This window comes from Fukomys damarensis, unplaced genomic scaffold, assembly GCF_012274545.1.
Source record: "Fukomys damarensis isolate Sample0158 unplaced genomic scaffold, DMR_v1.0_HiC HiC_scaffold_14, whole genome shotgun sequence".
Taxonomy (NCBI): domain Eukaryota; kingdom Metazoa; phylum Chordata; class Mammalia; order Rodentia; family Bathyergidae; genus Fukomys; species Fukomys damarensis.
Genome location: NW_022900926.1, coordinates 23625798 through 23653392, shown reverse-complemented (window position 1 = coordinate 23653392; position 27595 = coordinate 23625798). Strand labels below are relative to the sequence as shown.

The 27595-nt window shown below is 33.6% G+C and overlaps 1 protein-coding gene across 2 annotated transcripts in view; it reads right to left on the bottom strand.

Annotated features, from left to right (window-relative positions):
* Positions 1–27595, bottom strand: part of Hbs1l (HBS1 like translational GTPase) — a 78133-nt gene that overhangs the window by 14015 nt on the left and 36523 nt on the right. For both annotated transcript variants that reach the window (XM_010626538.3, XM_010626537.2), the window contains exons 5-12: positions 18153–18261; positions 12196–12455; positions 11591–11756; positions 8941–9058; positions 4816–4962; positions 2596–2670; positions 1966–2083; positions 1399–1467 (exon numbers count right to left, since the gene is read on the bottom strand). In XM_010626538.3, the coding sequence (XP_010624840.1) occupies positions 1399–1467; positions 1966–2083; positions 2596–2670; positions 4816–4962; positions 8941–9058; positions 11591–11756; positions 12196–12455; positions 18153–18261 (1062 nt within the window). The remainder of the gene's footprint in view (positions 1–1398; positions 1468–1965; positions 2084–2595; positions 2671–4815; positions 4963–8940; positions 9059–11590; positions 11757–12195; positions 12456–18152; positions 18262–27595) is intronic.

Below are 27595 nucleotides of genomic sequence, written 5' to 3'. Positions count from 1 at the left end.
CCACGCAGTAGAGGAACTCAAGGAAGTCAGATCATAAGGAGTATGTACAGTAAGAAAACAACGGAGGCAACTGAACACTATGTAGAGTTAAGAGAATGGGGAGCCCTCAGAAAGTATAGAGATGAAGAAAATAGATAGGTTAGCAGGAGAAAGCAGGTCACTGAAGCCAAGGTAGAAAAGTTTCAAGATGTATGCTTGCCAGCCTCAGAATTAATGTCAGATTCAGTAAGATAAGAAGACAGAACTGGCAAATAAATGTATACTGACTTTGGAAACCAAGAGGTCACTTGGTGACCTCAACAGAAACACACTGAGCAGAGCAGTGGAACAGTGCAGGTAGAAGCCAAAGAGCACTCGAAAGTGAGAACAAGGTAAAAATTTATTAGAGTCAGCAAACAATTACTAAAAGTAACTACCTCTTGTATTTTTAATAAATAATTATGTGCCGGGTACTACGCTAGGCCCCACAGATACAAAAGAAAGTCCTTCAGGTAGTTCACGGTCCAAAAGAAATAAATAGCATGGTCACAATTCTAAAACTGCAAGATAAACACAGCGATGAAGGGTCTGAGAACACAGACAAATGCCTTGGGGTATAAGTGAGGCTGCGCATGCTCTTTACCCATTACTGCTGCTCAGTTCCCAACCTACTCTTCACTGCCTGCTCTTGGACAGTGGAGATTGGGGGATAACTGACATTTTTATACTAGTGATTATTCCACTACATAAATGTAATATCCTTTCATTGAGATCTTTTATACTATTTCCATTTTATAGTTTTCTAGATAGGATTTAGTACATGTTATCAGAGTTTCATTATACCCATGTGTGATATCTATTTCCCAGATGGACCCAGACTGCTTCCCATGGTTAGGAAACGGGCAGAGAGAACCCAGAGAGAGAATAGCAAGCATGGAAACAAGGATAAAAATAGTGGCAACAAAGATTCTAGATTATTAAGAAACAGAACAATCCAGCTTGGTTGGAGCATACTGGAAACTAAAGTGGTCTAATAGGAGAAGAAAAAAAAAAGCCACAAGATTAAAAAGATAAAAGATGGGCCAGGGATTTAGCTCAGTGGTGCCGCAACCACGTGCCTCGCAAGTGCAACGTCCTGAATTCGATCCACAGTACCAAAAAATAAAATAAAATAAAAAGATAAGATTTTCTCTTACTTGATAGAAGAGTTTGAGACGGGGATGGTGAGTCAACTGAAAGTTTTTCTAGGAAGAAAAGATTAATAACTAGAAATCCGCATTTTAGAACTAATTTGACATGGATCTGTACCTTGGGATGGGAAGGGAGAATCTGAAAACATTAAGTGTGTCAACCAGAGGAGGACAGGATAGAATGAGAAGGGGCCTGGCATAACGAAAAAGCTCTGCAGTTAATACTCACCTTTGAACACATCTGACACACATAATCTAAAAGGCTTGTCAACAGATCGTTGAGGAGGCTTGAAGGAATCTAGGAGAAAGTGGTAAAAAGCAGGGTTAATTCAAAATGTGGGGCTATGGGTATAACTTAGGGATAGAGCACATGCTTGGAATATATTAGGGTCTGGATTCCATCCTCAGCACCAAAAAAACACACAAAAACCTTTTTTTCACTCTCTCTAATGAACTAATTATAGTCCCACTTCTACTAGAAAATAATTGTACCTTACAAATACCAACAGCAAACGATTATCATTCACATAGTACTTTACATTTATAAGATGTATTTACAAATACTAATTTCAACAACAGTCTATGAGACAAGTAAGGTAGAGCAGGAATTAGTTTTGTTAATTAAAGTGAAGAAAGCTGAGTATTAAATATGACACATGGTTTCAAAACTAGAAAGCTAGTTCTTCACAGTACAAACTGTAAGCTTTTTCAAACAGATTACTAGTATCCATAAAGAACTCTAAATAATAAATATCAAGTTCATAATGCATTGAAATTAGAATGACAGTATACTTACCAATTTGTTCTAATAAACACAGTCCTTCATACCATTTTGTGAGTTCATTCAACTGAGATCTTGTGATTAGATTTTCACCACTGAGACCACTTGTAGGAATAAAAGCTACGTCACTTTCCTGTTAAAAAGACTGAATGTATGAAACTTGACAGTACTTTGTCTCTAAAAGAAGTAAAAGATTCACTATTACATAACTGCATCAAGTCTGCAAAAGCAACAAGGTAATTTTTAAAAAGTAATAGATGATATTTTAAAACTACAGTCCTGAGGTTATTGGATCCAACAGTTTTCAATTTTTTTGATTTTGGGAGAAACTTGTAAATTTACTTTAAAACATTCAAGTATATTTACCTAGTGATACAGGCATATTACCAATTTTTGCTACAGAAATTCTTCTCTACCAATATTCCCTAAACCTATACTAACATAATTGGTGACCGAAAAGTCTTACTTATATAAAATCCAAGTCACATATGCAACATATGCAATTGTCTAAGGTGAAGAAAACCAATAAATGATAGTAGGAAGAATAAATAGGAAAAAAAACATGTAACAAGATAAAAATACTAAGGTATGAGTTTTTTTCTCATATAAATAAGGTGACTTACACAAAGTAATAAATTATCCTACCTTAAAACCTGCTTGCTTAAGGAAGTGCCCAAGTTTTCCAGTAATTTCTTGAAACCTTTCTTGCTGCCAATTAACCTGATAAAGATCCAATTTGTTTTTAGAATACTTCAGAACATAATATATAAAAATTTAATTTCTGCAATAAAATATAATCAAACAGCAAAATATACTCACAAAATCTATTAAGTATAAAATCTATTAATATTAAAACTCATAATTTAAGATAATACCATTAACATAATCTAAATAAAACATAAAGCCCAGAAATAATCTTCAATATGTTTAGAATTTTTTACATATGCTATAAGTGATTTTAAATTTGGAAAGAAAAAAATGAGTAATTTATTAAATTGTGCTTGGATCAACTGGTAGAAAAAAATGAAACTATGGACACATATCACAGCCAATCAGACTAAAAAAAGTATATGCAATACTAACTCTAAATAATGATATGCAGTATTTAAAAATGTTCAAATGTCTACAACTTATATGAAAAACATGCCAAATAAGATGGATTAATAAATGGATAAAGTAGAAAAAAACCGATCAAGCAAGTAGTAGATAGAATCTTAAGCAGTAGCTATAATATTGTTTACTGTAAAATTTAACTTTTCTTTACATGTAAAATTTTTCATAATAAAAGCCTAGGAAAAAATTAAAAATGCATATAATAATGATACTATAAAATTAATAATATAAAATATAGGTGAATAATTATCTCATCCTAGGGTTAAAAAAATACCTAAACATATATCAAATGTCTGAAGGAAATATTTATATATTTGAGTGTAAGTTCAAAATATACCATAAACAAAATCAAAACTGAACACACTATATAAATAATTCCCTACATAAAAAAGATATATTTAAGTAATAATATTCATAGGAAAGTACATTTTTTTAAAAAAAACGTAGCTGGGTGTGGTGGCACACACCTGTAATCCCAGCACTCAGGAGGCTGAGGCAGGAGGATCACTGTGAGTTCGAGGTCAGCCTGAGCTACATAGTGAGTTCCAGATCAATCTCAACTACACAATGAGACCCTGTCTCAGGAAACATGTTTTGCATATCAAATCAAGTAATAATTTTTTAATAACAGCAATGTTTATAGATGTCTAAGAAAGTACATTCACTATATAAGCCAAGCGTAAATTCCTAGGAATGTTTCTCAAAGGCATTTGGGTCATAATAATCAAGTCTTAAAAGATGCAGATATATGCCCTTACGTTCAGAACTTTCCATAAATCATTTCTAAATACAGTCACACATATACACAGAACAATGAAAAATTTCAGATATAGGAAACTTTGGATAATTAATATAATTGAAATGGGCTAGAATGAAGCCATGAAAACTTTTTTTTTTTAATATGAGAGTTCTTAATAACTTGAAAATATACACAAGAATATTATCTTTTTTAAAAAAGAGCAGATATAAGGCCAGAGATATAGCTCAGTGGCGCTGCACCTGCCTGCAAAGCACAAGGTTCTGAGTTCAATTCCTAACACCACAAAAACAAATAAAAAAGGAAATATAATGCATTATAACCCAGTGTTGCAGTGTAACACAATGATAGCAATACAACACTGCATTATTAACAACATTATCACTGTTATTTCAATACATTATGAAATGGTTTTATACTTTCACTATAATAAATGCATATTATTTTATAATTTAAAATAATTTTAACTTTCAGAAATTCATTTTAAAAATAAGAGTATTATTGTTTAAAAATTACTAATATCTTATTTATTTAAAATCAGAATATGGGCCGGGGATTTAGCTCAGTGGTTTCCCTGCCCACCTTGCAAGTTCAAGGATCCAAGTTCGATCCCCAGTACCCAAAAAAAAAAAAAAAAACAAAATAGCAGCAGGGTTCATAGTAGGAAAAGGGATCACATTATTTCTACTGGCAGATGTGGCCGATCATGGCAGCAGGGGAGGAGGCTGCAAGGGAGCAAACCAAGGAGGAAAGGGAAGGCACTTTTACAGTCCCTGTAAGTATAAAACCACCAGAGTGTATGAAAGGTGGATTTCTTTTTCAAATATAAATAAATAAATTCTTGTTAGACTATAAACATTTACCTTATAGCAAATTTATTTTTCAAATGATGGCATCTTAATAAAATGTAAACTACTCACATCTAGTTAATTTGCATGGGGAGAATAATATCTTAATTAGTATTTAAAATAAATTTTCTCAAAGCCCTCATATACCTGATCCATTTTATTGACTGCAACTGCTAGCTGTGTCACTCCAAGAGACCGGACCAAGAGGCCATGCTCACGTGTTTGCCCGCCAGTCTCAAATCCAGCCTCAAACTCTCCCCTGCTGGCATCGACAACTAAAACAGCTACATCTGCCTAAGGAAGAAAAACTATTCAAATTAGAAATAACATCACACCACTTTAATTCAAAGGCCACACTATTCAACTCAAATTTAGTCAGATTTTATAGGAAGAACCCAACCCCAATCTGATACCAGACACCAAAGAAAATTGAAACAAAAGAACCCCATTGATGGGCTAAAATTTTAAAGTAAAAGATAAATACTAACATCTATTCAACCAAAAGTAATGACATCAAGAATAATAAAAAGTCTGTACCTGACTACATAATAGTTAGAATATCTCAAGGGGATACTAAGAAAAAATTAAAACCTAAGTAAACAGGAACAAGTATGCTCAACATATAATGTAAAAGCTGTAATTTCAATATAGTCTTTACCAGAAATGGAAAAAGGCAGAGATTTACAGAAAACTAGTTAAGATGCCAGAAAATTACTAAAGAAATACAAATGACAGAAAAACATGAAAAAAAATTAAGTTCACGAGAACCACAACCAAAAAAAACAGGAAATTTACAATATATTGACATATTCCCATCTTGTTTTTTTAAGTCACAATGTTAAAGATTTAAAAGAAAATTATTTACTCTAGGCAAAGTTGCAGAGAGACATTCATTCTCATTTCCTGCTCATGGGACTGGAAGAACACCTTTCTGAAGAGCATTTGCAGGGTAAGGATAAAGAGCCCTAAAATTATGCATCTTTTACATAGACTTCACCTCTAGGAATTTATCCTCTAGAAATAACATGGATCTACAAAGATATTCATCAGACTATTGTTATAATGATGAAAAATTATGAATGAATTAGCAAAATAGCATATTCATCCTCTACACCTACTGAAAAGAACCTCATATAACAAACTTTTCTAACTTTTGTGGATGATTTTGTGAATTAGAAAGACACTTTGCCTTTCGTATTCAATTATACACAAAAATGGAAGAAAGCCAATGTCAGTTTAGCTCATCTCCCTTGTTAGCCTTAATGAAACTGGCTTGGTATGATTTTCACTTTTTTTGTGTCAATGGTCCTTTATGGGATTCCATTCGATTCTGGTGAATGCAGGCCATAAAAATGTGCTTCACTGTGCATTTATTGCATAAGCAGGAGATTGCATTTCATTCTTATCAGTTATTTCTGTTCGTGCATTGTCAAAATATTATTCTAAATATGTTCAGATTCCCTTTCAAGTTTTCCCTTGAGTGCATAGCTGTTCTCAAAGAAATCTTTTCTATAATCCAGAATACAACAGCTACAGGTCACTGCATTCCCCTCACTAGCTATCTCTGACTAAGCATCACTTTTTCTCAAGGGTCTTCTGATATTCCATTAACATCATTAAGTGCTCTGGCCTTCTGGTCTCAACAAAGTCTACAAGAGCTTTTCTCTTTCTTGCTTCCTCCATGGCAGTATGCTTTTGTTCTCCAGTTTTTAAAGATGTATATTATCCTCTAATCTTCACATATTGGGAAATAAAATAATCAAGTCAAGAATTGAGTAGCTACATAGTCATAGCTGATCTTCATAATTTAAACTAGAGTATCTTCCATACCCTTTGGTCTGTGGGGCAATACACACTATTATTTCTTTTCCTCTTATTACTCAAATACTCCTGCTTTACTTCTACTTTTAATCCTTTATGACTCATAATGCTGAATTCTAATTTCTTCAAGGATATCTAGTACTTTTAATGAAAGATTCTCAGTTAAAACTATACACTGGGAAGGGCCGGGGATTTAGCTCAGCAGTTCTGGTGACTGCCTCACAAGCTCAAGGACCTGAGTTCCATCCCTGGTACAAAAAAAAAAAACCCACTATACACTGGGACAATCCACTTGAAAAGTAGCTCTTTTGTTCACACCTACAGTCACAAATAAGTCTCACACTTCAGGCAAGTGTATGATATCAATTTACTTCACAGAAACACAAGGGGAGAAGGGGTTATATGGTTATATAAACTATATTTATGTCTATATAAAAGACCCAGTTCTTAACTCCTAGGACCTATAATTGTAAATCTCTCATCTGGTTTTGCTAATAAGTGTAAAATTTACCTTTTTAGGTTAAAACCAGGAATTCACTGAATTGGTATTAAGAGGCCTAATGCCATTAGTGTTCTACCTAATCTTCCAAGAAACTGCTGGGAAATTTCACTATTATTTTCTCATATTTTCTATGCAGTAGCCCTGTCTTTAACAGCACAAAGGCTTATATATTTTCTTTTGTCTGTTTTTTGGTTTGTTTGTTTTTTGCTTTTTTGGTAAAAGGGATCGAACTCGGGTCCCTGCGCTTGCAAAGCAGGCACCGGAACCACTGAGCTAAATCCCAGGCCCTACATATTTTCAATATAATGGAATTCAATTAGATAATCTAAAATACTTTCCTAATTCTGTAAGAAGTTTAGAATAAATGATCTTTCTGATAACTCTGGATTCTTGGGTTCTAGATTTCAAAAACATTTTACTCTGTTTTTTCTCATGTTTTCTTCTCCCATTAAACTATCAAAATGTGCTTTGTAGGGGTGAAGGGCAGGCAGGGACAAGGGGAAAAAATGAGAACCAAGACCCTTCCTGTAAAGGTACAAGATCCCAATAATGAATGTAACTGTACTATATACCTAAAATGTACTAATAAACTCAATGAGGAAAAAAAAATGTGCTTTGTAGTTAATACATCACCACACTGCCTCCCACAATATTTTGCACACAGCAAGCACTCAATAAATATGCAAGGAATTAAAAATACATGCATACACATGTATACATAGACAAATACATACAAGAAGGTACAGAGAAATTAAATCTACATTATATACTTTGGTAAACAAAAAAGACAAAGAGAAATTAAAACTATATTATATACTGTGGTAAATGCAATGAGGACAATATATACAAAATAGGCATATAGTAAAACAGGTATTAAAATGGGGTTGATATCCTCATAGAATTGCTTATAAGGATTATATTGCACTAAATGTATACTTTACATATCATAGTGTCTGATCCATATTAAGTACTAAATCAACAATCAACAATGGTAATTATATTTCAACCTTTTATAACATTCAGTCCATGAATCTTAATATTCTAAAATTATATACTAACTTTCTAAAATGAAACCAAATATTTCCTGTTTATTTTCAAATATACTCTGCTTTCCAGGTACACAAATGTTCATATTAATATTCCTTTTCAATGAGTGAAACCCTGGATCAACTGCTTGAGGTCATACTTTGATACATGACAAAGTCACATTTTTAAACTCTTTGTATTTCCCAAAACACATCCATTATGAAAGAAACCAATGCCCTATATAGTGTTGTTTTCCTTGTATTATTTAAGGTAATATATTTTTGATAGTTTTTCAGTATCCTCGTTAAGAACCATGACAGTTTACAAAAGCATTCACTTCTTTTATCTAAAGCCGGAACTGCCCTCAGTAGAGAAGGCAGCTCCAGTCATCACATCAGCAATGGATGAGACCTGTCCATGTTTTTGGGAGCTTTCTGATCTTTGCCAGACTGACTGATGGTAAATGGTACTTCTAGAGTTTTAATGTGCATTTTTTTTCTTCTATAAATAAACGTTTAAATAATTATTACTTCAGAAAGTAAATAAATCACTGGGGTACAGAATGTAAGCTTTATTATTTCTGCACAGATACCTCCTTAAAAAAACATAGAACTGGAATTAAGAGTAATAAGGCAGATCTTGAAACCGTCACTCTCAATAAATGAAACAAAAAGCTATATTTTATTAAATATTTTATCTACAAGGAATTTACAAACTTTATAGTTCTTTCTCTGTAATACCCTGACAAAGGCTTTATAAAGTAGAGATCACGAAAAACAGTATTTCTTGACTTTTTCAAACTGTTTAAAAGTTCAAATTGTTAATTTAAAATATTAAAATCCTAGAATTACAACCTTAGCATCAAGAAATGCATGTACAGTTAGTGCATTGTATATATTATAGATAAGGAACTTATCTGGCACCTGAGCTGCTCCTGTAATCATATTTGGAATGAAATCCTTATGTCCTGGAGCATCCATTAATGTAATAACTTTGGTTGTGGTTTCAAACTTTGTCATACCAACATCCATTGTAACTCCCCTTAAACAAAACATAAAATGGTTAAAAAGCATTAAAATAATAATCAAATATAGGTTAAATTATTTAATAATAAGCTAAATGAATCTAAATTCTTAAGTAATAATGGGAATGTTATTATACAGGCCATTATTTTGAGTAAGTAAGCTATCAACCAAGTCTGGAACTACTGCTATAATAGAATTATACCCATATAGCTTTAAAACAAAGTTGTGGAAGCAGCAAGAATTCAATCAAAATGATAGATACGTATTTTCCATTTCCTAATTTTTGTACATCTTTAGGCATTTCTAGATGGGAGAAAAATAAACACTGCAATGAGAAAACATCAAGTGAAAGGTAACACTATCAAGAATAACTTTCCTAGGCCTAGGGATGTGGCTCAGCGGCACCACGCCTGCCTGGCAAGTCCGAGGTCCTGAGTTCAATCTCTGGTACCAAAAAAAAAAAGAAGAATTTTCCTCATGTTCTGTTTATGGTTCACTAATTATACAAATAAAATGTTCATTTGTAAAGTTGATCAATATGTTACATAGCTAAAAAATAGGAGGCTACCAAGGGAGATCCCCAATTTTTTAAAAATTGCACTGAGTAGCAGGTCCCATTTCATTCTTCTTGGAGACCAACACAGTACCTCTTTTCAGCCACAAAAATAAAGATTCAGATTATAAGAAAGTTCAAGGAAAGTCTACAAGAAAACAGAGTCATTTGAAACCTCGGAAATTTAGAAAGAAAAATCATTTATGGAAAAACTAGGTTTGTCCCAGGATCATCCCAAGTAACAAATAATAGTACTTACTCCCTTTTGCTATCAAAAAAGTCCCAACAATTACAGCAGTGAACTCAACAAGCAATAAAATAACTGTGGGTTTCCTTGGTCCAAGTCCTCAGAGTTTAATCTGAAACTATGAGTCATTTGAGTTCACAAAAGTGATGCCTGATTTTTTTAATAACTTGTAAATCATCTAGGGACCAGGGCAACCTCAAAACAGTCACAAACCAAGACATATTCTGAGCTCCTCCTTGAATTATTTGACCTAAGGATATTCTTTTGAACTAGCTCTGGTCTCAACTGGTAACAAAGAATATGAAAATGTCAGTCTGCTAGTTTTTGTTCTTCAACATCCAAGAAGAATATAGAATTTACAAATATTTAATATAGTGGAGTAAGTAACATACAATATTTTAAAATGTTATCCAGGAATACAGAGTGAGCTAGAATTTCTATTATATACCTAAAAGCTTTTGCTACGTATGTAATGAAAAAATGCTATAAAAATTATATGAGGCTGAACAGAGAATTCGCAACAGCAAAAAATATAATAGCCAAGTATATGTAGTACTCTAAAAGCTAAAATGATTGATCATTATAGGAATCAAACAGATAATTAGCTTACTTTCCACTCAACTCATATATTAAGTAAATTCAACCAAGCCATTCTAACTTAAAATCATACAGTTCTCATTCTTTCTCTATTTACCAGATGGCAAAAAGAAAATTAAAACATTATATATTTTAATAAGCTGCTTTTTTAAGCAGGTAGGTGAAAATTATTTAGTTTCTAATATTCATATAATATACAAAATTCCATTGTTTTCCAAAAATGGGCAACTGTCCAGCTAACTTTTACCAGTATGAAAACCAAGTTTGTAATATTACACAGAGATAAAAAGATACTTAAAAGGAGGAAAAAAAGACCACAATAAATTCCTATTTATCAGGAGATCTAATGAATATTATGGCCTGCTCTACTGAGAACTATATATAACAATGCAGACAAGTATAATTTAGAAGGACTTTCACAGGTTGTTAGTTATGTTTGACACAGTTGGCAGATCTGCCATTTCACTTAATTGTTACAGTGTCCTTTTGGTTCCTCCATCCTTAACAGCCCTAACACGATAAATATTGGCACTTTAAAGACTTCAAAAGAAATATTATTCCTTGGCCACAGCTATGTAGAGAACCTACATTGTCCTGACAGAATCCTTCTAAAATTAGTTGTAAACACAGATATAGATACAGAAAAAGAATTGACTAGATATAAAGACAAAGGACACAGGTTTCATTATTCCTTTGTTCACTCTCATAAAAACGTAAAACATAAAAGTACAAAATTGAATAAGTCTGGTATTTTGATTCACTGATCACTTTGAATTCAGCTGGAAAACAGTTTACTACAGAGTTACTTTTCCTTTATAACCTCATAGAAGATTAAAAGTCTTACTCATATCTTCAATTCAAAATCAAGGTAAGAAACATCACTTAGGGAACTAAAAACTGAAAATTCTCCCATAGAATAATCAGGTTTTTAGGGTTTGTTCTTCTTTATTCCTTGCTATTTTATCTTGTTTTTGATGAATATTCTTTTAACTAGCCTCACAGAAATAAGACAGAAATATGTAATTACAATGAAAAAAACAATAAAAATAATTCCTTGATAATTAAGGTTTTTTTCTAAAGCATTTCATGGTATGTTTTACATACTTTATATTACATGTTTTAAACTGAAAATATTGAAATACAGTGACTACCTTTCCCTTTCTTCGCCAGTCTCATCCAAGACCCATGCATATGCAAACGAAGCCTTGCCAGCTTTTTTAGACTCTTGTTCATACTTATGCATAGTTCTTTTGTTCACATTACCCAGGAGATAAAGCATGTGGCCCATCAGAGTACTTTTCCCAGCATCTACATGACCTAAGGAAAATTGATTTAAGATTAGTATCAGGTACATTTCCAGATGAGGTTCACACTGAGACACTGAGTGAATGAATTGTGATTCAATAATGCAGGACAGTGTTTACAGTAATCAATATGAATTTTTATCAAATGACAGTTAAAACATCTAAATAGGAAAGAAAAAAAGATCATCTCTTTAGAATGGGACAATTTCCCCTGATCTTTGGAAATACAGGCCATTTTTAAAATGTTCATAAAATGGAAATACCACAAACCAAGTCAGATGACCTCCTTGGTAACTTGGCACTGTCACCCAGGGTGACCCGGAAGCATTATGATGCAACATCTCCTTGCTTTACTTCAACTGCACCTGTGTAGGAACTCAGCGTTTCCATCCCTCCATAGAAAGCCAAGGTAAAGCAGAGCTGCCTGACAGTTCAGGGCAGCAAGGACATACCAATGACCACCAAGTTGAGGAGCTGCTTGCCGCCCTGCCTCTTCTCCAGCTCTGCTTTCACATCTACCTGTGGCCTCAGCTTGCCAGACTTTTTCACTACTGTTGGTGTTGAACTCTGCTCTTCTGCTTGACTAGAGTGGGGAGGAACAGCTGATCTAGTAGAGGTCTCAAGAACATCAGAAGAAGCAATGCCAGTCTCTTCACCAGCAGGTCCTTTTTGAGGTGTCTGAATAATATGACCATTTTCTTCAGCAGTTACCCTACAGAGGGCAGACAGGAAAGAAGTCCTTGAACTCAGCTTGACTGATGCCCTACAGTGTCAGGAGCTCACAGAAGATCTCTTTTTAATCCTTTAGTTTCTAGACAAACATGATCTCTGCAAAGTGGCTACAGTCTGTTAGAAAGTAAAACCCACACCACACAAATACAGACTTGAAGATCCCAGGAGAAAAAATCTACCAAAACCTAAGAAAAACATATTCTGTAAAATAACTAAAATTTAAAAATTAAAAACCATAGCCTTGGTTCTATAATCAACCCTATCAAAGCATATGGCATAAAGGAGATATTTTGTAAAATTTATATCAAATGTGTTACTGGAGACAAGTTAGTTTCAACACTAACTCATCTTTCCAACAGGACACACTATGTTCTTTTTTTCTCAAATATTAAGCTTTAAGAGAAATATCTCTAAATGTCTATAGTTTAATATTTTTTTAAGAGTAAGAAAAATTTATGGAGAGAAAGATAGCTTCTAAAAGAGACAGAGGGGGACGAGAAAATGGGTTGCCCCAATAGTTTAATAATTTTTAGAAGTGTTTTAATGCATAGTTCAACAAACATTTGATTTATTCAAAACTCCAACATGCACTGAATGTTGAGGAAAAAAATAAAGCATAGAAATGAAATAACTATGCATTACATCCAAAAGCTTAGAACTTAGTAAAGGTCTAAAACAAAACAGAAACAACACTATCTAGCTTAATTTATCTTTGCCCTGGCTAATGATGATGGCAAAAAGTCAGTTAAATTGTAAGATTCAGAACAAAGTTAATTATATCCGGCAAAGAGAAACTACACACAGAAAGTTGTAATAATCACCTAAGACTGTAGTAATGGAAAAGTGTAAGAAGAACAGATTTCTGACTTGGCCCCTGTTAACAAAAAAGATTACTTTTTCCCTCCCAGGAGTTTAATATCCTCAACATTATCCCTTCATCCTATGCCTCAGGAAAAGAGACATCTTAGTTACATTTACTTCACTAAAGCTTCACATCCATTTTCTTCTTATTGTGCTTTTCCACAACTCCACTAACCAAATTAGGCATTCATTTTTTAGCAATGCTTAGATTAGCTCCATAATGAACTAATAGGGAATAAAAATTTAGTATGTGGAAAGTCTCTCCATATTTTTTAAGAATTTTAATAGAATAAATTAAGTAAAATAAAACTCAGACTATAATGAGAATATGTATTTGAATGTCCACAGCTAGTTCTAAAATCAAACCATGACCGCCACCTGCCTCGCAAATACAAGGACCCAAGTTCAAATGGACACGGCCTTGAAGTTCAGTTCAGCTACCAAACCAAACAGCCCTTGAAGGTGTTACTAGGCACCATAAGGGCTTCACAAAACACAGGTCTGACCTGACCATGTCATTACAGTTAAGTATCAGTAAAGTTTTGCTTTTCGCTCACTTTCAGTATAGCACTCCCTTTCAAGTAAATCTTTAGTAAGCGGCAAATTAATTCATTAAAATTATATAGTGCTAAGGCCAGGGATTTGGCTCAGTGATGCCACTGGCCTGCCTCTCAAGCCCAAGGTCCCGAGATCGACCTTCAGTACCAAAAAATAAAAATCATTTTACAGCCAAGATGGATTAAGTAAAGGTACAAATTGCCAATGATGAATATTATTTCATTGTATACCTTAAATGTACCAATAAAACTAAGTTAAAAAATATATAGTGCTGGAGGGAAGCGACCAAAGTAATTAGAAATCAACCTTAGGTAAGTGTACACTTAGTAAAAACATGTGTATTATGGAATAAAAGTCAATCTTTTAAGATTTGAAAATTCTCAAAAATAAAGTTTTAAAATGACCATTCTAAGTTCAGGCCTATAATCACTGACTTGTATGATGAAAGAATAAGTTAAATTTTTTTTAAGTGTTTTCTGGTCTAATTTTGTAACCTTATCTAACATTATAAAATGACTAGTTTTTTGTTTTGTTTTGTTTTTCTAAAGAACCTTCCTAAAAGTAGAATATTTAATACATTAATATATGTTTACTCTTTCTTGTAGAGTTACTTAGAAGACCATAATTTAAATTTAAGAGGTTAAGTATATTTTATTCTATATGCAATACTGCGACCATTTCTACTTACACATTTTTTGTTTTTTGTGTTCGCTTCAGCAACATACATAGTTACATATATTTTAGGGATATTTTTACAATTTTTAATACTAGGGAAAAAAATGGGTTTTTTATGGTTTCTGTTCCCTCTAAGTAATACATTATCCTTTAAAAAATATTTATGGGCAGAAATAGATCTTCAGTGCATGCTTTATGCTTATAGAAATTCTAAATTCTCTTAAAGGTTCTTTTTTATTTGGTGTGCTTTGGTTTTCAAGCAAACGTAACGTATTTTCTATGAATGTGAGTCTTTACACACTTTTTTATATTTTAAAATAATTTGAGATACTATGCTTATTGCATCCCTATTTAAACAAAAAAAAATTGTTTGTACTCCAAAAAGTTCCAAAATGGCTGAAGTTAAAAACCTGTTTTTCAGGGGCTGGGGATTTAGCTCAGTGGTTCTGGCGCCTGCCTCACAAGCACAAGGACCCAAGTTCAATATTTTGAATTAAATCTGTTCAGTATTTTGCTTGCTAATAAATCAGATTGCCAGTTATTTCATTAAATTATATCTATTTTAAAATTATATTTTAATCCATGTCCTTTCAGTGATGATCTTGTCAATACTAAAATTTTGCCATATGCAGTATTGCCCCAAAAATGAAATAAAAACCAAATTTGTAGTTTTTAAAACTATTTTAACCTTAAAATTGTTTATCTATATATGATATGCTACATATTCAATTATCATTTCAAGTAACAAATATATTTAGCAAACATTCAGCCAAACTCTATTTCAAAGGCTTAGACTCTAATGACTAGATATAGTAAGTACTAAACCTATGAAACCTCAGAATCAAGCAAAGTATACCGTAGTACGAAGAAAAACAAGACTAATTTTTGTTTGTTTGTTTGACTCATTTTTGAGAAGGTTGTGTTTGTCTGTTTGTGACAAAGTCTTGTTATGTAGTCTAGGTTGGCTCAAATTTATGATCCACCTGCCTTAGCCTCTTAAGTGCTGGGATGACACAGAGCACTGGGACTACAGGTGTGATTCACCACACTTGGTAAGAGTGATTTTTTTTTTTTTTTTTTTTTTTTTTTTGATACTGGGGATCTAATTCAGGACCTTGCATTTGCAAGGCAGCCACAACACCATAGAACAAAATCCCTGGCACAGCAAGATTGATTCTTAAGCTACTGACTTTTGCAGATACAAAAGTCCTTAACAATATTAATTATTTTGTATTTTTTAAAAGGTACCATTGGAAATCAAATTATATAGAAACGTATAATGCTGAAATCTTAACTCAAAAGTATAGCCATGGTGAAATAATCCCAGCAAAGCTGAGGCAGGAGTATTCCAAGTTCAAGCCCAGGCAGGGCAATTTAAGTGACTTAGCAAGACCCTGTCTTAAAATTTAAAAAAAATTCAAAGTGCTGGGAATGTAGCTCAATGTGAAGGCCCTGAGTTCAATCTCCAATACTGAAGAAGAAAAAAAAAGTGATTCATTATCATTCTGTGAGCATTCTTGAGACTAAACCAAAACAGCCTATTAGCCCTATTATAAATCTCAAAAAGATCCTATAAAAATATAGCTTGTTTGACCTTGAGCACAAGTACTTCTGAGTATTTCAATCAAATTAAATAGAATTCTCATATTCTGATGAATTCTCCCAGATGCCACATCAAATGTTGGTGTTTTACTTTTATACTACTTCTAAATTTTTTTTTTTTTTTTCTGGTACTGAGGATCAAACTTATGACCTTGCACTTGCAAGGCAAGTGCTAAATCCCCAGCCCTTGTATAATTATTTTTATTTCCCTAAGGGCTCTGCTCAATAAATATTTAAATGACTACCCTGTTAAAGTAATATAATGAAGAATATTAATGGTCCCTGTCCTCATGAAGCATACAGTCATAAAATTTGGAAAGGCCTGTATTGCACTTGTAAAGTACACAGCTGAATTTCAGTAATTATTTGCTTGCATTTAGTATTTTCTTTTTGTTTTGACAGCAGCTCACCATATAGTTCAGGCCAGCCTTTAACTCACTATATCGTCCAGGCTGGCCTTAAACTCATGATCCTCCTGCTTTAGCCTCCTGAGTACTAGGATTACAGGCATGTGCCACCATGCCCAGCTTGAATACTTAAATTTCTCGATCATTTATTATCCATTATTTTTATAATGATTTATTTAGAGAATTCTGCATTTACTTTTAATGTGGTACATTAATTCAAATCCATTTCCATGTTGCTGTCTAAAACTTATGAAACCTTTTGAATTAAGATTATAAAACTCTTACAACAGGAACTGTGAATTCTATTCATTATTCTTTCTCAATGGAAATATTCCTATAAAAGGATTAAACAGCATTCAAAAGCTTAAAGATAAAAAGAGTATTTATGATAGCTCAACCCTAATTCAGAGGCAAAAAGATATACAACTTCTGTAACTAAATCATAATTCAAATTAATAGTTACTCATACAAAAATTAAATTTTCTTTCATGCAATCATTTAACTACTAATATATACTGAATGCTTACTATACATGAAGTCCTTTCCCTCTCTGAATCTGAAATCAAATGAACAAAGTTTCACTATGGTAAAATCCAAAAATTGATCTAGGTCAGGGTTGGGGAACCAACAGCACACATGCTATTGTGTTTTTCTTTTCAGACAAAAGATGTTAATGCACTGTCATTTTTCTCTACACTAAAACCTCAATATTCAGGTATAACTACAGCATTAGCACTTCAAGATAAATTAGTGGGTTTTGGGCTGGAGTTTGGCATTTTCTCTCTAAAACGTTCACCATCACTAAGCTAGGGGATCAAGATTCTTTCCTTCCTAAACTTATGATACTCCCATTAATTTAGATAAAACAATGTTTTTAAGGGAGAGAAAATAAGGATGATGAGTTTACATTCTTAAAGTTATAAAAACTTCACCAATGTTTATATTTAATAACATTGTTCATCTTTGGCAGACAACATACATATAACTTTTAAATAATAGGGATGACTGAAAAATCTTAAAAGTTTTTAAAGAGGTTAAAAGGTAATGTTTCTAAACTGTCTTTGAGACTCAAGTAACTTACTTCCCTTGTCTATAAAAACTGGAAGAATTCTAGAGTCAAATAAAAAAAAGTGCTACTCAGGTATGATTCACTACCACTTTTCACAGATACTCAAATCCTAGGTATGATTAATTTTATTCAATCTATTTTATTCAATATGGAAAGATAATGACTATTTCACTGACAAAACTGCAACTCCCAAACATACTTATACCCTGTGCCACCTAGTGGTCTAACAATTAACTTAGGTTTTGGGTTTTTTTTAATGTTAAAGTAGCTGTAAATTGTTTACATGAAAAAAACTGACAAGTGATAGAGAGTAAGAAATATACATAGATAAGGCTAGAAACAAGCCTAATTCCTCATCCCCTTCTCTTTGAACTGTTATTCTGAGGACATGTTATACTTCAACGCTAGAGATAATATTATGCAAAACAGGAATAAATCATCTTTCTTATAGACTAATAGCAAGTGATGCTGATTTTAAAAAAGACAGGAGAGGATTAAATCTTACCCAGGCACTTCAAATCCCATAGTTTGCTTCTTTCCAGATACAGTCATTTTAGTAACTTTTGGCACAATTTCAGATTCACTTCGAGATGACTGCGATTCTATTGATTTTCCTAATTAGGGGATATAAAACGCTAATGAAATTCCTAGAAATACATAACATATAAATTATAGATAATGATAATTTTCACAGAACTCATGTCTTTATAAATATATACCTTTTCTATTAAAAGTTTAGTGATCTATCTATAAATGCTGAAAGAAACTTTATCATCTTCTGGGAAACTCCCTATTGTCAGGACTCACCTTATGCTTAACCTCCACCAAATCTCTTCTTAATTTTGAACTGACTGTTAAGTTTCAGTATTAAGAGGTCAGAAAGTGGTTTCTGCAAAGAGCCTGTTCTAACTTTATACCTAGACCCTCTACCTCCCTCTCCCACCACACCCTTTCACAATACTAAAACTGTCTGGTTAGTTAGCAGATGGCTAAACTATTTATAATCCTGTGAGATTTATAAACTGATGAAAAAGGTGAGAGTATGCCAAATTTCGCTGGAACATTGAATATGTCTTACTCGCACCTAATACTAGACTTGGTAATATATCTGATATCCCCAACACAGTGGAAGAAGTCAAGCTAGCAAAATGAATTAAGAGCACAAAGGTTAAATTATGAGCTAAAGTAAGAATTTATTTATTAGGTCATTATACATTTAATTCTCTGAATATTTAAAAATGTTTCTTCATAATTTCAAAAGTACCATCAGGATTGGATCCACATAAAACTATGGAAACTGCATGTATTCCAGTGGTAAATGCAAAGAAAAATTAATAAGTAAATTGAGAAAGATAAGTTAATTTACAGCATTCATGCAAAGATTACTGTTTGCCTACTATGTGACAGGTGATATGCTAGATTCAATGGTAGAAATGTAATGCTCTTATGCTCAGCTTACAGTCTAGTACGAAGAACATATTCAATGATTAATGAATATAAAATTAAATCTGTTGAAGGATTCATATATGCTATCTGGTAGGGCACATGAATTAAAAGCCTTCTCTAGGAATATGAGAGAGCTAAAATGTAAAAAAGAAGTAGAAATGGACTAGCATTGGAAAAGCATTCCAGATAGAGTAGCTTGCATAATGGTAACTTGTAGGAGAAAGCACAGTAGGAGAGAAAATGGAAGGGAGTGAACTGAAGCAGGGGAGGTAGGCAGGGCCAACCATGCAGGACCTTGAGACACCAAAGATCCTGATCTTTGTCCCACAGAAGTGCATACTGCCAAAATCAGCTAAGCAAGTGGTAGAAAAAGGAAAGAGAAAGGAGAGAATAAAATAAATGAGTAACACCTGAAAACCAGCTTGGGAGTAGAAAAATAAGGAGATCAGGATGTTTTTATAAATCCAGAACATTGGAGATCTCTAAAAGGGAAGATCACATATGCAGTTCAGCAGACTGATCAGGCTCACAGGGGAGCTCTGAGCTGAAGCATATATCTGTGACTCAGGAGCACATAACTGGTACTTGAAGACATAACTTATGACCACAAAGTGATAAATAGAGGAAAAACCTGAAAGAGGCCCTAGGACAAAGCCTTGAAGAATACCAACAAGTAAGCACAGGACAGATGACAACACACCTGCTAGAAAGGTGAAGGAGAGCCAGCAGGGGTGATGTCAAGGAAGCAAAGGAAAAGAGTGTTTGATGGAGTTGGCACCAGCAGAACCTGTCAGTCAAGTAAGACGAAAAACATCCCCAAATGAAATACTCACTTCAGATAAATGCCACCAGTAGAGTTAGCAAAAGGCATCTGAAAAAAAGTCAGGGAAATAAAAGCCAGAATGGGATACCAAGAAAAAGAAGTTGGAAAACAGAAGCAGAAGTATGTCCACTACCTCTTATCTGTAACTCCACTGTCCAAAAGCACTATTAAAGTTGTCTGGGAAAGAGAATCTGACATGAACTGACATGAAGGTATTTATCTATAATCCTTATCTATTCCACTGAAAGTAAAAACCCAGACATTTCAGGGTAGAATAATGTGTTTGATAGGAAGCCGTTTGCTCCACGATGCACAGGGGCTATTTTAACACAGACGGTATGTAACAGTGGTATCACAGCAGGTACAAGTGTCACAGCACAAGTGTCACAGCAGGTACACAGAGCCCTTTCTGTTAGCACATGAGCCAATTCACCCCAGCATTGGATAACAGCACACATAGGAGCACTGGTGGCACAGGGGTTGGGTTTGTAGTTTGGACACTCGGTCTCTAAAAGGTTCGCTATCACTGGTATATAATGTTAATGCTTTTCTAAACCCCAAAATTATGAAATTCTGAATTAAATCTGGTTCTGTGGGTTTTAGATAAGTTTGTCTGGAAAGGGAAGAATGTGGGTAAACTGACAGTAGAAAAGAGATGTGGGAGGGGCCAGGGATTTAGCTCGGTGGTGCCGCACCTGCTTCATAAGCACAGTCAGGGAGGGAGGAGACATTTGACTAAAACAAGGAATTTTGGCTTCTGTCCTAAAAGTGCGCAAAAAGAATACAATAAGAATACAATAAAGCATAAAAATGTTCCTATCTAGGTTCTATGGGACTAATTCTAACATCTATTAAGATTCATTTTTAATATCTTCCAATCACACTCAGTAAAAACTTTAACCCACTCAGTACACGGAAATAATAGAATTTGGACTTTTAAGTAGAGTAGATCATACAGTAACATAAAAGGTCTCTAAGCATAGAGAGAAATCAGTGTGATCTTGCAATATTCTGGGGAATGCAATACATTACTTTTTAGTGATTGTTATTTACAGGACATCAAACACTAGATGCAACCTTTCAAAAATTTGATTAAGTCAACATGGACAGAAAGAGACCATATTATGGATCTAATTACCTTTTTTTTTTTTTTCCACTTTTGGTATCCCTTTTAAAAAATGTAACAGGGAGCCAGGGATTTGGCTCAGTGGTTCAGCTGCCTGCCTGGCAAGCACAAGGTCCCAAGTTCAATCCCTGTTACCAAAACAAACAAACAAACAAATATAACAGGGTTGAAGATTTAGCACAGTGGTACCACACTTGTCTCACAAGTGCAAGGTCCAAAGTTCAATCACCAGTACTAGAAAAAATAAATAAATAAATACTATGGGACATTCCTGGAAAAAATGTACCACACACATAAAATTCTACATACTATTTCAAAGACTATGGTAAGGCTCAGGCTATTTTGAAAAACATGTTAATTTGTGCTAGTATTACCACCTATGGGCAAAGATAAAAACCTATATTCAGGCTGGGGATTTCAGTGGTTCCAGCGCCTGCCTCACAAGTGCAAGGGCCCGAGTTCAATCCCTGGTACCAAAAACAAGCTACATTCACTAAGTTATCCACTGAGCTATTAAAAGTAGTGTGATATGCTTCCACTTCCCTAACCATATTACAGTGATCCTCAGACTAGAACAACGCTGGATGAGAAGTAAACTACTGACACAGGTCAGAAAGGAACTAAAGTACAATAACCAGTCATACACAGATCAATAAGAAAAAAAATGCAAGTACTCAAATACATCATTAAAAATGTAAAATGTTTACTGTGTTCTCGCATTCTCTCCAACCAATAGGAAATTCATTTACTGTGACAGTTCTAAGAAATTGAGCACTATGTTTTCAGTAAGTCCTAAAAGACAGCAGCAGGAAATGAGTACTGGATGGAAAATAGGAAGCTTGCATTCTGGTTCCTGTTCTGACGCCAGAAATTTGTTAACTTTACAGCAGCTCATTTCACTAACTTCAATTTTCTCTGAAAGTTTTGTATGTTGGGCTGTTTTTGGTGAAGATGGCTGTACTCTGGATCAAACCTAGACCTTCATGCTTGCACCATACCCCAGCTCTCCTCTGAAGTTTTATATGAACCGAATTATTTCTAGGTCTGTGAATGCAGGTACCTATAATTCTCCAACCACTAAGATGTCCATAGGTAAAACAGGCCACTGTGAGGTAAAAGTAAAATGTGCCATTGCAAAAGAAAATTTTCAATGTCCTTTTCCAAACCAAGTAAAATCTACCAATCAAACCATGATCAGCCAAAAGATATGCTGAAGGTTTATATTTTAATGATTATTGTTCAATCTCTAGTGTAATAGCAAAGAACTGCTTATCTGTTAAGATCGTCCATCAGACAGAAATAACCACTTCCAATTGATGACGTCCACGCTGCTTGTTTTACAAACAAATAAGGGACAAATAATTTATACATTTTCACCTTAATGGAAGGGCCTGCAGCTACACCAAACTGCCTACCTGCCTGACCAATCATTTCTCATATTTCAGTAATTTCTGTAGCAAAGCATAATTACAAACTTCCATCTTCGGTCCTACTGGCTACCCACTGCTGAGCTGCTTTCTCCAGAGCTCCACTGCTTCCTTTCTGGGGTTAGCATCTAATTATAAGAGTACAGGTTTTCTCTTGAGCATGAAACGACTTAGGTCTCATGTCCTGAAGATTCTTTATATATATTCCTTTGTAAAAGATGCAAAGCTAAATCTCTACAGCATCATATAAGTAACTCTTGCTGAATTTAATGAAATCTTCTGCCTGCATATCCATGATTTACTTCCACCTGACTCATTCCATTCATCTTTAAGCTCATTAAATATGAGACTACTACTACCTCCTTAAGGACAGGAAGTACCTTATACACATGTTCGTACAGTCCACTGCACATGTCACACTGCTCTACCTATAATGAGCATTCAATAAATATGATTTAAAATTGTTAACACTTGTAGGTTTAAATTCTGAAACCACAAGTTCACCACCATTGGTCTTTTCAAGTTATCTAAGACCTTCTTTAGGCACTAACATCCTATCCTCGATTTACTGCCTTTCCCTAATTTCTGTACATAATACCAACCAGCTCCTACTGGTTGGAGGTATGAATTCTAGAAGCAAACTTGGCACTTGCTATTGGCCCTGTTTATGCTCTTCTCCCAGGTGCTTTACATGTCTTTATTGTCACAGTAACTATACAGATGTTCAGAGGAGTTGATCTGCCAGAAGCCATACAACCTTGGCCTGTGACATAGCCAGATTTTTTTGAAGGTGCAAGTCACATAGTGGCTACTGTCAAAGAGCTTATATGATATTGTGAGACACAAGCTGTAGAGATGAGTACAGAGACAAGAGAAATTCAAAGTATGTATCTAATTATGAAAGGCTCAACTAGCAAAATGTGATCTGACTGAAAACTGAACAAAGAGGAAGAAAAAAATAACACGAGAAAGAGCAAATTTAAGGATCAATGGGATTAAAATTCTGAGAAAGACTAGGCAATGATGAAAAAACTGAAGAGTATATAACTGAGGCTTTGAATAAAAGGCCTTTTTAAAAAGATCTCTTGAAGATTTTTAAGAACTGTTTTCTCATTTAACGAGCAGAAAATAAAACAAGTAGTATTTCATATTTTCAGGAAAGGTAACTATTAAAACTTTTCAGAAATAAGGACAGCCAAATTAAGATTAAGTAAGAAAAAACTATGGAAACTTACATGTGATAATGGTAATTTTGCCATAAAATGTTGCCATGTCTAATCAGTCTGTGTTTCCTGCACTCTTGCCAAATTATTAAAAATGCATTTCCAAAGCTTCAATCCTAAGATCCATTTATAGTCTACAGATATTTTCTACCCAGGAGTAATCAATTTTAATTAGACTAATAGGGCTAGAAATCTAAGGCTCTGCCAAAAGAAATGTTCTTTATTCTTTATTCCAGAGGCTGAGTTTATCCTAACGGCATAATGTACCATCTACTCACAACGAAGCTGTAATACACATTGTATTTGTGAAGGGTTAAAAAAATATTCTTAAACAAAACTTTAAAAAGTCAGACCTTTATTCTGCAGAATTACCAATTATGGTCTATATAATAAATATCATCCTTGGAAGAAAAAGTCAAAAATATTTGCTAAAATTTGTGGTCAGTCAGTTCATGTTCACAGTATGGCTTGAAAACCTGGTGTTTTAGTCAAATGTCATTTTTAAAAGTTTTGAGAGCACATAATAAAAAAATAATGATCTGGTAATAGAAATCCAAGGAGATTATGGGAGAGGCAAGTGCCAATTTAATGTGAAAGTTTTTTTGGAACGTAACTGTGAGAATGACCAATAAAATTTCAAATTAAGAGCAATAACAAGCCCTGAACTACCAGATATTAAGACCACCTATAAAGCTGGAATAAACTAAAACCTGGTAATGGCACATGAAGAAATTAATGTTAGAACAGAGCATCTACAAGTGTATCAACTATGAGGAATACATATGTCTGTTATATAGGTAGTAACAAGAATTGCATATGAGAAAATATACAAGAATCAAAATATATACATTATATACACTCATAAACAGAAATTCAGTATAGCAGAAGTGTTTCAAATCAGTTGGAAAAAGATGGGTTATTCAACCTACTGTAATGGGTATGACAATTCATTTAATGAAAAAATATATTACATTTATGGTGTACCACATATAAATTCCTTCCTAAATAAAGATACAAACACAAAGCATAAAAAGATTCAAAATCTTCACGTATGAAAGACTGACACATTTGACATTAAAACTTTCTCTCTAATTTAAAGACACCATGAGCAAAAAATAAATAAATAAATCCAAGTGGCTAATAAATCTAGTAAGGGGAGGGGTGGACTTCAGGAAAGTAGCTGGGAGATCTACTTAGTGGCAACGTACTTGTCCAGTATACATAAGGTGCTGGATTTTATCCCCAGCACACTGTGTATGTGAGAGGGGGAATTTTTAAAAGGTAAAGTCTGGAATACCTTTGATACTTAAATGAATGTACACAGTAAGAAGAACACTCCACAGAATTTCTGCACAGGAAAAATGGGTAGATGGCGGTGCCTTAAAAAAAGTACAAAAATGCAAAATACCTTCCAGGGAACTAAGTCTGCTGGTTGAGATCTTGCCTGTCATTCACTACAAAATTACAGCAGACCATAGGAGAAGCCTGCTTTTATGAAACACTGTGTAGATACTATCTTGGGTCTTTACAGAGTTTTTCAAGTTAAACTACAATGTTCTTGCATGGAGGACAAAAAGATAAGCTACACTTTTCAGTAGCATTCTCAAAGATGTAATCAAAACAAGATGGATAAAATGATAAAGACAGGGAAATTAAAAGAATTTTGCAGACCATAGGAAATGAAACATTAATAGAACTAGGTGATTTTTAAAAGTTAGGAATGTTTAAAAAAAATAGTAACTTTGGTTAGCTAAGATTCTAACCCAGACATTGTTAATGAATACAGATACATTACATTCACTGAGTATCTGAGATTCCTTTAGGACATATGGACTAAATCCACAGAAAACAAGATAATCAGGTTTACAGAAAAGATATGTGAAAGCCATTAAAACACTCGAAGCAACTCAGATCGAGACAGTTTGTAGAAAATGCCAAAGAAGAAATTTTAATACTCAATAAAGGAGTAGAAAATATTCTCCTTCTTTGTAAAGTCCTTGCATAGAAATAAGATTCATACATCACGCAATCTGGGGGGCTGTGTTTTTAGAGGTCATTTGGTCCAGTCCATCATTTTACGGGTAAAATTTTAAGTAAACTCTTAAGACCACAAAGATGATTAATGAAACTTCTGCTGTTTACTCCAAGCTGCTTGCAAGGTACCCTCTCCTTTCCACTACCTGTTTCTTCTGGCTGCACCTCCTCAGGACACAGGGAAGTAGCGTTCCCAAGGTGACTAAACCAAGTTCACTGTATGTAAAAAACTGCTAATCAAGTAAAGGAGAAAGTGAAAATGCTTCATCCAGATAAGATTAAGTTTAGTGAAGTTAATCATAATTAATATTTACTCAGATACTTCTAAGAGTTATCACTAAAATTAATTATCTTGATTAAATTTAATGTTTGTATTTCAAAATCTCCTAATATATTGGACACGGCTAAAGAAAACTTTCTGTTTAATAGAATTTTAACTTCCATTGGGAAACTAGAAGGCTAAGCTAGTCATCCTTTAATAAAAAACACTTGGGCACTGTCTTCTGCTTATGCTGATTTTTAAAAGGTAGTAAAGGGATAGAGCATAATGACAGCATGATATAATCAACTCTAGGTCACATGAAATAATCCCAAATTGCTAAAAATTTTAGCTCCAGACCAAAATGATAAGATTTGAATATCAAGGGCTTTGCTGTTTATCTTCATATAATGTGGATTGTTTTGTCTGTTATAAGATATTATCTAGTACTGCCTTCCATCTCAATAAATATGAGCTCCAGAAGGTTGTGTTTTTATATTTTTTTCCATAACATCTAGTGTAGTGCCTGATACATATTAGGCATTCAAATATGCAATAAAAATTATAAGGCAGATCAAAAGAACAAGGATATCCCTATCCCCTATTTCGTCCCCTTTGAAAATTACTATCACTGGGAGGCACTGATGTTGACAAGTATTATCTCTCTTAGGTTTCATGGGACAAAAAAAAAAAATTGATAGCTATTTATCTGCCATAAAACGAATTCTAAAAAGATGAAAAGGTGAGGCTCATTTAACTTAAACAATCTGTCATGCCAGTTTAACATTCTTTGCAAATTATAAACACCTACCCCTGTTGAATGGTTTCAGATTCAAAATTTAAAGACATCTGAGGACTTGCCTCAGCCAGCAAAGACCTTTTAAGGTTTATGCTCTATCTTATTTTTTAAAATAGCTACTTCACCTGTTCAATGAGAGTATCTCTCTCCTACACTCCCACACTTACATAAATTATTACTCTCTACATTAATTAAGTGCAAAATGTTTGAACATATTAATCCCACCATCAACATAATAAAGAGTACTAGTAGATAATGAAAACTTTTGTCTAGAAAATAACTTTCTTAAACCCAAAGAAAACAAAGGGGTTTCTTTCCCCTTTACATAAAATCCACAACTAAATGTAAGAAATATTAGAAGATTACAAGGGATAATTTTAAAAAGTAAACTTGTGGCATTAAGCAATTTCAAATCTGAATAGGGGCTAGGAGCATAGCTCATTGATAGGGCCTTTGCCCTACATTCATGAAGCTCTGGGTTTGATCCTCAGCATTGTGAAAAATAAAAAGGAGGGGAGGGGAAAGAAACAGAAAGAGAAAGAGAGAAAGAAAGAAGAGAGGAGAAAAAAGTTTAATTTGAATAGTATATATAAAGACGTGAAAACAATAATAAAATACTAGTTTTTGCTTTAAATTAAAAATGCTTTTATAACTTTTAATCAATGCTTTGAAAGTATTATTTCAATCAAGTTGGAATCTAAAACTTGATTCCATATTTCAAAATGTGTGTATCTGAGTGTATATATGCACATGAATATGAGTATATATTCATACTCACACATACATATATATATATATATATATATATAAT